The 12500-nt window shown below is 36.1% G+C and overlaps 1 protein-coding gene across 1 annotated transcript in view; it reads left to right on the top strand.

Moving 5' to 3' along the window:
• The window catches only part of LOC115220306 (DNA-binding protein RFX6-like), a 97054-nt gene that overhangs the window by 35347 nt on the left and 49207 nt on the right, over positions 1-12500 (top strand). Inside the window, exon 8 of the mRNA XM_029790410.2 lies at positions 5250-5327. Coding sequence (XP_029646270.1) covers positions 5250-5327 — 78 coding nt within the window. The remainder of the gene's footprint in view (positions 1-5249; positions 5328-12500) is intronic.

Raw genomic sequence — 12500 nt, 5'->3', positions numbered from 1 at the left:
TTTGCAGGTGGGGCCCAGTTAGAATTTTCTTCTGGTCGAGTAACCCATCCCGCTCAAAATGTCCCTGAATAAGGGTTGTTTAAGGATGTTGAACGAAACACCCATGTTTCCAGAGGTGAATTATTCAAACCCCAAAGAATCCCTCTCAACACATGGCTATGATGCTCCCCCACTACTTCTGCTCGTAATCAGAGATGCACATATCGTCAGTCACTAAGGGACATGCTCAACTGGTTAAGGTCAAACAACTGACAAGCAAATCTGTGGTATTGAGCAGAATATTTGCTGTAGCCCATCTTTTATACCAAGACAGAACAATGTACATGATAACACTTCCAATCAGTTAAGATCAGAAGCCATGAGAGCCACTGCCTGGTACTGCATCAGGGCATTTTTTATTATTATTATTATTATTATTATTATTATTATTATTATTATTATTATTATTATTATTATTATTATTATTAAGGCAGCGAGCTGGCAGAAACGTTAGCACGCTGGGCAAAATACTAAGTGGCGTTTCGCCCGTCTTTACGTCCCCAGTTCAGACTCCACCGAGGTCGACTTTGCCTTTCATCCTTTCGGGGGGTCGATAAATTAAGTACCAATGAAACACTGGGATCGATGCCTTGCATCATTTGTCCCTTTTATTTTTATTTTTACCACTCCACGGTCAATTTTACCATTCATTTCTCTGGAGTTGATAAAATGAACTACTGTCATGTGCTGGGCTCTATGTAATCGACTAATCCCTTTAACTTCAAAATTGCTTCCCTCGTAAGTAAATTAGATACCAGCTTTTTTCTGCCTAGTTGTACCAATTCATTTAGTATCCAATTGAGAATATTTTATCATTTATTACTGGGACACCTATAGTATTGATTCCTAATATTTTATTTTTCGTATTTAGCTTTCTTAAAAGTTTTAATCTAGCTTTTATTTTCACTTAAGAACTGCACTCATCTTTATTAGTTTCTAAGTGTTTGTAAGTTTAATTACTTTATCCTCATGTCTTTATCTACCATTGCATTAGTGTTCTTGGTTTTTCTCTCTTAAAAGTCAGTCTTGCATATTTTCTAATCTTAATCTCATATAAATTAATCTATTAAATTCTTGTACTGTCTGTGGCAGTGTTTCTATTGTCTATGAACTTCAATCTACAAAACAAGTGGTGTAAGTTATTCTCTTTGTAATGTTCCTCTTCCAGTGAAGATTATACTAATACCTATAATTTCCTCTTTTTCTGTTATCTTACTAATATTTCCCGGATCCATGTGTAACTAACAGATATGACTTCAAAACCAAATCATGCCTTAATTAGGCCCTTCTTTCTCCTTCTACACTCTTCCGTTATGGTTTCATTAATCCATCATTGATCCTTATAACTATTCGGTCTTTGCAACATCCCTTTTTTTCTTGTTTTTTTTTTGTTTTGTTTCTTTCTACAATTAAGTTTCCATTTTCCAGGTATTTCTTTATCTTCTTTGATGTTATTTCCGTTAAAGTCTTGTAAAACATAGAAAGACATGTTATGTGTCTTTAGTTTTTAAGGTTTGCTAGTTGAGAATTAAAATAGGGATTTTCTCTCTTCAGGGAACCAATCAGCCGTTGCTTCCAATTCTTTCAGTGCTTTATGAAATATGGTTAACTCGCATAAAATGGACACCTGTTGACTATTCCAACAAGGAATTTGATATTTCCCATTGTCAGAAGTCTTCTATCGTTTCTTTATTCTGTCATCTGAGATATTTCTTTGAGTTGATATGAGTTCCATCGAATGTTCTGATGCTGCTTTTTCTGGTTTCAGGAATCTCGTCTGTGCTTATTATTCTCCTGTCCTTACTTCTCCCCAGAATTCTAATTCTTCTCTTGCTGTTGGTGCTGCATGTATATATATATAATATATATATATATATATATATATATATTATAATATAGAGAGAGAGAGAGAGAGAGAGCAGAGAGAGAGGGAGAGAGAGGCAAGAGAGAGAGTAAAATCTATTTGCCAATACATTGGTAGTCCTGGTTAGAAACAATGTTACTACCTCCTTTTCAGCCCCAGGAAAACATCTTTTCTATCTGGCTACCGACGCACAACTGCGTCCTTATACCCCGAACAAAGGAGCTTATGTCTCCACTCACTCTTACCAGGACTACCACTTTAAGTTGGCAAATAGATTTTACTCTGTAGCACTGTTACTACTTCTCGCTCAGGGATTTAAATCTAAATGTTTTCCTCTTTACGAGATCAGTAACTGTGTGTCACTATAAAAGTATATACCTCGAGCAAGGCCTAGTGCTGCCATCTCGAGCCAACAGTTACGCTGTGCCGATGAAGAGAAATAACCCAGAAACAATGGTCCACAGGTACCGTTTAGCTCCCTTGTTCGAGGTATAAGGACGCAGCTGTGCATCGGTAGCCAGCTGGAAAATAGGTTTACCTGGGTCTAAAGAAAAGGTAGTAACATCGTCCTGACCAGGACTGCCACTTTACATTGGCAAATAGCTTTTACTCTGTAGCACTGTTACTACTTCTCGCTCAGAGATTTAAAACCAGTTGTTTTCCTCTTTATATATATATTATACCATGTACTGTTCATCTGTGTGTCTCATATTTCCCTCCACCTCCCCATTAATTTTAGATGTATACTTCAATAGACATAAAACGTAAACTATTTTATGTGTAGAATCCTTGTGCCCAATAAATGGTAATCATTTTTATTATTATCATTATTATTATTATTATTATTATTATTATAACTATTATTATCATGTTTTCAATTTAATGCTAGGCGGTGATTGTGTAAACTGTGCGCTGTGTGAATTGTGTTATATATTATCGTGTCTGATAGCTGTCTAGTTGTGAGTTGTGTGAGTTATTGGTGTTAATTTAATATTGTCACATATCGATTAAGTACGAGTGTGTGCTTGTGTCATTTCATTGGGAAGTAATCGTCTAAAGTATAGCCTGTTTATGTTACACTATACATTGCTTCTTGGTGTGAAACGGTTTCGGTGAAGGTGATAGATGTGCAAAGTACAGACTGTGTTGGTTATGTTATACTGTTTATTTGTGGTTTCTTCTGGTGTATTGTGGGAGCTGAGATATTTTAGTAGACGATGGCTGTTGAGACGGTGAGCTGGCGGAACCGTGCCGGACAAAATGTTGACCCAGTTGATCTGCAGTGGGACTGAACCCGGGACCATGTGGTTGGTAATCAAGCTACTTACCACACAGCCATACCTGTGCCTATAATTGTTAGCCTATAGGCGGCGAGCTGGCAGAGACGTTAGCACGCCGGGCGAAATGCGTAGCCATATTTCGTCTGCCGCTACGTTGTGAGTTCAAATTCCGCCGAGGTCGACTTTACCTTTCATCCTTTCGGGGTCGATTAAATAAGTACCAGTTACGCACTGGGGTCGATATAATCGACTTAATCCGTTTGTTTGTCCTCTCTGTGTTTAGCCCCTTGTGGGTAGTAAAGAAATATATAATTGTAAGCCTATTATTGTTAGCATAGTATTCAATGTATTTTTTCCTTTTTCCTTTTTTTCCCCCTTTTCTGAATCTTTTGCTTCACTCTTCTCCTTTACTCTTCTGCTCTACTCTCTTTACCATTTATTTCTTTCATTCCTGCTCGCTGTAGTTCATCAGCATCATAAATACCTTGGATATTGCGGAACAATCTGGACCTTTGTGGTGGGGGCTTTCCGCGAAATACGCTTGGTGGTTTTCTCCTATACTGGGAATATTATTTTTTTAAATATTCTCATGATCATTATTTTTGTTGGTTACTTATTAATCCATCGATGGTGTTTACTTCGTTCTATTTACCTAAACGGCTTTCGCCCTTGCGAACAATAACAATTATTGTTGTTGTTGCTGTTGGCTGTTGCTGCTGCTGTTCTTCTTCCAATCAGGACTCACACCATTAGCCACAAAGAATAATCTCTAATTCGAGCCTACTCTAAGTTACTTGAAGATCCACCCACCATACGCGATAGACTGGCGGTTGCACGGGCGCGAAAGCTACGTTGTTATCCTCATTCCGTAAACGGTGGCTTTTAACGGGTGGAGAGCTGAACCATCCTGGGGTACAGAGGATTCGCAATCTAGACTAGGGTCTGAAAGTTTGCCACACCATAGTGGGTTACGCCATGGTTCCTCTACTTTGTGGCAGAAGTAGGAAGAAAGAGTGAGAGAAAGTTGTAGTGAAAGAGTACAGCGGGATTCACCCAGTCCTCCACCACGCCGGAGTTTCGTGGAGCTTAGGTGTTTTTCTCAATAAACACTCACAATGCTCGGGGTGGGAATCGAAACCGCGTTCTTACGACCGCGAGTCCGCTGCCCTAACCACTGGGCCATTGCGCCTCCACTGCTGCAGCTGTTGTCGTCGTTGTTGTTGATATGTGCCGCCAGGAGTGTGCGAGATTGGTCGTAGGCCTTCCTCTAATCTAACCAGCCAACAGCTAAATTTCTCTTCCTCATTTAATAACCTTCGATCAGTACACAGCTCATTAGATTGTTATTGTTGCTGCTACTGCTTTTGTTATTGTTGTTACTATGGCGACTTGATTCTCGCTTTGGATACTAGCAGTCCAGGTTCGAATCTCGGATGAGGCCCAGTTCTGTTGGGACGGTGGAGTTGGCAGAACTGTTACAGTATCCATAAAAAAATGATAAGCGGTATTTATTCTGGTTCTTCACATTCAGAGTTCAAATCCCGCTGAGGTTGATTTTGCCCATCATCCTTTCGGAATCGATAAAATAAAGTATCAATCAAGCACTGGGCACTTTTCTCCTAAAGCTACTTAACTTGAACCATTATTTTGAAACCGTTATTATTATTATTATTATTATTATTATTATTATTATTATTATTATTATTATTATTATTATTCAGTAGTTTTATTTTTATAGCGTGCTTTCACTTCACTACCGAGCGCAGCTCTGTGTGCCTTGGGTATGTGCTGTGATTTGTTGTGATGCTCTGATGGTTATTGTATGGAAAGTGTTCTGCGTAGGATGTGTGCAGTGCCTAGTAGTGCAATTTTCTGTATGTTATATGTGTTTGTAAGTCCTGGTGTTTTTGTTATATATTTGTCTGAATATTTTTTTATCATGCCTAATGCGCCTACTATGATAGGAATTGTTTCTGTTTTCAGGTTCCACTATTATTATTATTATTATTATTATTATTATCTATTTATTTATTTATTTATTTGCTGATTTCTTTATTACCTTTCAGGTGGAAACGTTCATTATGATGTACAAGACTCACTGCCAGTGTATTCTAGACACAGCAATCAACAGCAATTTTGAAGAGGTGACTATTAATTTTCTTCCGATCATCTTCTCCTTTTTCTCCTTCTCTTTCTTCATTTTCTTCTTCCTCTTATTATTATTCTTGTTGTTTTTATTTTTACTATAAAGCTATTAAATGCCAATTCAACGAACACGAATGTTATCTTAAGGTTTGGTGACAACAAGTCTCCTCAAATCTCAAGGATCTCTCTAAGGAGTCTTGTAGAATATATGATGCTACTTTTCTGCAGGTCGCCAATGCGAGTTTTAATTCCAATCTCTTTAAAGCTTTTGGGTACCGTTTTGGGTGTTGTGCCAAACGCACCATTTCCTACAGGAATTATTGTTGTTTTAGTCTTCCTCAAACTCTTCACATTTCTGGTTATATCCTGATACTTCTCATTTTTTTTAAAAATTATTTGGCATCGACTGTTATCATAACGAAAAGCAAAATCTACTGTTTGGTTATTCCCCTCCTTAATCAGATCTGGTCTTCTTGCTTCAACAATACAGTCAGTTTTTATTGGGAAGTTCCATAAGATCTTGTAATTCTTATCTTCTATCACAGCCTTTCGTTCGTGCTCATACCACTCTCCTGTTATTTCGAAGCAACACACTCGACTAACATCTCGATGCACTCTTTCATCTGCAGTCATGACTGCGCTTATACTCTTTCCGTGCTAGCTAACTGCATTCACTAAAACGATGATGGATATCTTCATCTTCTTTTCTGATGTCTGACAAATTTTTTTCTTGATCTTTGCCTTCATCAGATTTGCTCTAATGGCTGGTTACTGAGCGGCTATAATTAGCATTTCTGTCTATTGTTTCAAGTCACCATTCGTCACCCAGAACCAGTATTCTTTACTTCCACCATTTGACCATGTAATTCTATTTCTTTCCATCTGCTTGCACTCCTATTCTTCCTTCTCTTCATGAATTCTATTGTTTCAATAAATTTATGGGCATCTTTAAGCGCCGATTGTATTCTTTCTTCACACTGCACAACATAATATTTCAACTTCCAATATCGCAGGACTAACGATGTCTTTTGCGTTTAGTAGACCTGCTTCATTTCTTTCTTGTTTGCTATTAATTTCAGAGTCGGGTGAGTTGTGCATTTGGAGCAGGTTCCCAGTTCTTCTAAGTTCCGTACTTCGACCTTGGTCCATTTTAGAAAAGTAACAGAGCATCTCAATACTAGCATAGCCCATCTACTTATTGCTTTAATGATATTTCTTCCATTTACTTTTGTTTCGAGCATCTCCTTAGTTCTTCTCTTGCACGTTGGGTACACTTTCTCTTCCATTTCTTATTCCATTATTCCTATCACCTTGCAGCACTCTTAGGTATCCATATTCTTCATTGCTCCATAGCGGTCTTGTGGTGATTTTGCATCATCAACGTTTGTCTTGTGTCCTTTTTTCATAATTAACTCTACACATTTATTAACCGCAAACATCATTCCAATCTCCTTTTTGAATACTCTTACTGTCTGGATTAGAGGATCCAGGTCTTTATTTAGTTTGAAGTCATCCTTATAAAAGCAGGCCTAGATTTTCTCAGTACAGTTTTCAAGGGGATTAATGCAATGACGAAGAGTAAGGACAAGGGCAAGTTTCCTTGAAATCTTCCCCTGACTACATTCACGTTTCCTCGCAATTCATTTGCTCATGTTAGTTCTACTTCTCTTTCTCTTACTGATTTTTTCCAAAAACCTCTTTATCCTCTCCTTGACTCCAAACCTCCTCAGACACTCCGAGAGCCAGGAACGTGGAAGATTGTCGGAGGTCTTCCGGTGACCCAACCAGCCAACAGTTCAATTCCTCTTCCTCATTTCACATCCTACTCTCAGTATACAGCTCATTAGATTATTAGCTGTTGTTGTTGTTGCTGCTGCTGAAGTCGTCGCCGTTGTTGTTGTTGAATTCAGAACGTAATCACGGACAAAATGCTTAGCAGCAGCATTTTGTCCGGTGTTCTAACGATTCTGCCAGCTCGCCGCCTTAATCCAAATATTAGTTTTAAATTTAGGCAGAAGGCCAGCAATTTGAGGGTAGAGGGTAAGTCGATTACATTGACCCCAGTGCTCAACTGATATTTAATTTTATCGACTCCGAAAGGATGAAAGGCAAAGTGGACCTCGGCGGAATTCGAACTCAGAACGTAATGACAGACAAAATGTCGGTAAGCAGTTTGTCCGGTGTTCCAACGATTCTTGGGGAACATGGAAATTGATTAAAGCTGACGGAACAAAAAGCCAACAATATAATTATTGAACTTTTTCAATCTATAAATAATGAGTCGAAATTATTAATCTATTCTAAACTCCACTTGAAACAAAACTTTCTTCTTTTTTTTTTCCGAAGAATCTGTTACTTTTGTCAAAAAAAATCGCCATAAATCTGCAGAAGGAAACTAGTTTTCGGAAGCTGCTCTTTTATGAGTGTTTTCTTAGTTCCTTAGTTGTTATTTTCATCTGCCGTCGACTGGACGATTTTTGTTTCGAAGTTTGACCATTAATTCATGCTCCGTTGTCAGTTCTCCGGAAACATTAAACAATCTGTGAGACGCTTCACCAGAAACGCTGCAACTGAATAACAACAGACATGTTTTTTCCTTCTCTTTTTTGTTTTTTTTTATTTACTTTTAGTTTTTATTTGTTTTTTTGTTATATTAGATTTATTTGTTATTTATAAAAAAAAAACAAATACATAGACGTACACATGCATACACACACATGCACTGCAGATATCCACATGCACACAAGTACATCCATCGTAATTTATTCCCACATCCATATCCATATATATATGTGTGTGTGCATGCGTACATACGTATATATATATATATATATATATTTACATATATATATATATATATATATATACATATATATATATATATGTATATATATATATATATATATATATATATATATATATATATACATATATACATACATATATATATATGTACTATATATATACATATACATATATATACATAACATATATATATATATGTGTGGGTGTGTGTGTGTGGTGTGTGTGTGTGTGTGTTGTGTGTGTGTGTGTGTGTGTGTGTGTGTGGTGCGCGTGTGTGTGTGTGTGTGTGTGCAATATATATATTAGAGAGAGAGAAAGAGACATACGTACGTAAATACATTTAAAAGATATATATATATACACATACATACAACTCATACATACATATATGCACATATATGCACATATATACATATGTGCATATAATATATAGATATACATTCATAGACATATGTGTATATGCATACATATATAATATATATGTACGTGAGTGTGTGTGTGTGCGTGTGTGTGTGTGTGAATGTGTGTGTGTGAAATGACTCGCGTGCCTATGTATTCATACTCACGTACATACTAAGCAACACAAACACACACAGGAATCGCCTTGTCCAGCTCTCGACCACACTGACCGACACTCAAACACACACAATTACATACACACTCAGGAAAAGAATCTCATTAACATATTCATGCAAAAATATGCAAATCCATAGATGCATACATACGCATACATATAACTATAGACACATAGAAATGCATTCATTATGCATAGCGTATATTTCGAACGTGACCACTCCACCGAATGTGTTCATATGTGCACACACGCGTACAGCAGTGTTAATCGTAATGTAAGAGTTAAGAGATATATTAAAATGTATCTTTTACTCTAATGATACGCTTGTGTCCTTTCTCCGTCACAACATATGAATGAGGAAGGAAGGGGTGATAGATGATTAAGGAAGGATAGGGTGATGGTAATGTGGTAGTGGGAGGGTGAATATTCAACGCTGGAAAGAAAAATCAAACAGCTTTTCAACTCAATGTGAGTATGTGTGTGTGTGTGTGTGTGTGTGTGTACAAGGAAAGTATGTGAATGATTGTGTGTGTGTACAAGGAAAGTATGTGAATGATTGTGTGTGTGATTATTATGTACCATATTATTATGTACCTTATTATTATGTACCTTATTATTATGTACTTTATTATTATGTACTTTATTATTATGTACTTTATTATTATGTACCTTATTTACATATAAAATGCTACAATTAGCCGTCATTATTGACGGCATGGGGTCAGCTAGTATATTTAATATATCTAGTATAGCACTCAATACTTTGACTAAAGTGGAAATATTTTACTTGTTTCAAGGCATTTGATTGCGACCATGCTGGGGCATTGCCTGTACATGCATTTACACACACACACACGTGTGTGTATATCATACATATATATTCCATAATATATATATATATATAATATATTATATAATAATATATATATATATATATATTATAATATATGTGTGGTGTGTGTATATGTATATGTATAGTACTTTGTATACATACATATGTGTGTATGTATTTGTCTATACGTATTTGCATATGACAAAAGTTCGTTGGATAAATAATTCGGTTATCTTCAGAATCATTAAGTCAGACTTATTAATCATGATCGAGATATAATTAACGAAGTCACTCCCGACTTACGTACACTCTGGTGATATTCGGTGTATTTATCATTATCAATTCCCTTCGTCATACCTTGATTTTAATAAAACTGCTAATTGGACACATAAATTCTTAAATGTCATCAAGGCACAGATATTGGAAACTGATAAACAATCAGATACCGAAAATGAAATGTGATAAAATAATTAAGTAGGACGAGGTAACATGAAATGAAACTTAATCTCAGGTAATTGGAACGCCAGAAAATATTTTAACAGGTTCTAGTTACCTGCTTGGGAAAAGCTGTAACTCATGCTCGTGTCTATAAACTCTGACATCCAGAAAGTCATTTAAGTTCTGTGCTGTCTGTACAGAATGTTTTATCAATCAAAGATTGCTTATCGAGATCGCTTGAACGTTAAAGATTAAATTATATTCGTAGGTGAAGCAAGTTTCTTTGGGTGTCAACGGGAAATAAACAACGTCTATTATTTTTCTGCCGTTTCTAAAGGAAAATCAAAATTTACTCATCAAGATAGTGACGTTACATTATAGTTTAATTATCGTAAATCTCCAATTCTAGTCTTAAAAGAGTAAAGTCCGGAATAGGAAAAGAATGGTGAATGAGTCCCGGTCGTTAATAAAATATCTAAAAACGATTACAGAGTGGAAAACTCATGTTGGCTATTCAAAAACACCCAGAGATTGTTAACTGGTAAGATTATGCAAAAGTGTAATGATGTCAGTGACCAGGTCGCAGTTCGAGCGTCGAAAATGTTGACACCATGTAACAAATAATAAATATTTAAGTGAAGTTGACCGCTTTTGCATGTTTTTGAATGTCTGGCAATGTGTCTTCCGCAATATAATCGTTTTAGTTTCAACAGACGATCTCAGTGCCAGGAAAGTACACCTCCGAAATATCTAAAGAGGAATTCGTAAAATACTGGTAAAGTTCATAACAGCAATGAGAAAAAAATCTAACGTTTTGGATTATTGTCATTCATCAGAGAGTAGAGAAAGATGAAGAAGTTGATCAAGCTGTTGGTAATGGCTTACAAACATATCCAAACCTATCCATTCTCAAAACTTTTCGTCCTTGGTGACCTTCCCCAATTTTCTTGGATTCTGTTTACTATAAACATTCAAGTCATCTATAGATTTCTTGAAACTGTGAATATGCATCCAGAAAATTTCCATCAACCCCATTGCACAGCTGGTACTTCTGCTATCGACCCCGAAAGATTGAAAGGCAATGTTGATCTCGGCGAAATTTGAACTCAAAAATGTAATGCCGGACGAAATGTCGCTAAGCATTTTACCCGGCATGCTAACGAGTCTGTCAGTTCGCCGCTTCTGCCTTGTTATATATTGCGTTACGTTGATTCTGTTTGGGGATTATGGATTATATTGGTTTCAAATTTTAGCACAAGGCCAGCACACACACACTCGTCTTTACTCAGCCACTTAATTCAATAGACAGTCTGTTCGGTGGCTGGAACAACTGCAATGGTCATCGACAGCACCGACGGAGATCCATGTACGTTTACTATAAGAAGCAAGAACAACGTATGTAAGTCACCTGAACAAAACTACCTGTATAACATGACAACTTGTTGCTAAAATAGACCCAAGATGGACAGAGACCAAAAACGTGGAATTATGTAAGTTCCACGGCTTTTGGCGCTCTTGTCTTCTGATCGACAGTTGGAATCTCCAAAACTGTTTCATTTATTTTAATTTTACGTTATTTTATTTTTATTTTTGTATTCTTTTATTTCGTATATTTGTTCCGGGTAGGTAGGCTGACAGAGATCAATAACGTGATTAGTGTAAGGTAATTTACTTTCAAGCTGGATCGATTTTTTTTTATTTATTTGGTTAATAGGGTCTGAGAGCTATCGATTTCCTTCCCTTACGCAGTGAGCGCTGCAGACACGCATAGTTATATACTTATACATACATATATATATATAATATATATATATATATATATATATATATATATATATATATATATATATATATATTTATATAGATAGATAGATAGATAGATAGATATAGATAGATAGATATATATACATACATACATATATATCTATATTTATATATATATAATATATATAATATATATATATATATATATATATATATGTATCTATGTATATATGCATGATATATATATATATATACGCACACACACACACACACACAAACACAGATATATATCTACACTATCTCAGGCACAATCACCACAGTACAGTACGCGCAGTTCTTAATTTAATCGCCAAAATATTGTTTCCGCCTAAACAAAACTAAGTCGCCGTCAAGATGTCTGTTTAATTATTTTGCGAGATTACTTGCCAGCTGAATACAAATATTGATGAGATTTCACGATAGGACACACAGACAAACAGTCAAACGAACAGGCTGACTGACAACAACACAAACGGTTAGATGGAGATAGAGATAGATTGGCAGAAAGGTAGATAAAGAGAGATACAGATAAACGAATAAATAGCTAACTGTTTAAATTTGAAGTTAGCTAATGAGGGAGCCAGCTAGATAGATAGATAGATAGATAGATAGATAGATAGATAGACAGACAGACAGACAGACAGACAGACAGACAGACAGACAGACAGATAGATAGATAGATAGATAGATAGATAGATAGATAGATAGATAGATAGATAG

Source organism: Octopus sinensis, linkage group LG16, assembly GCF_006345805.1.
Source record: "Octopus sinensis linkage group LG16, ASM634580v1, whole genome shotgun sequence".
Taxonomy (NCBI): Eukaryota; Metazoa; Mollusca; class Cephalopoda; order Octopoda; family Octopodidae; genus Octopus; species Octopus sinensis.
The sequence above is the reverse complement of the archived record's forward strand: the minus strand, read 5'-3'. Positions and strand labels throughout refer to the sequence as shown.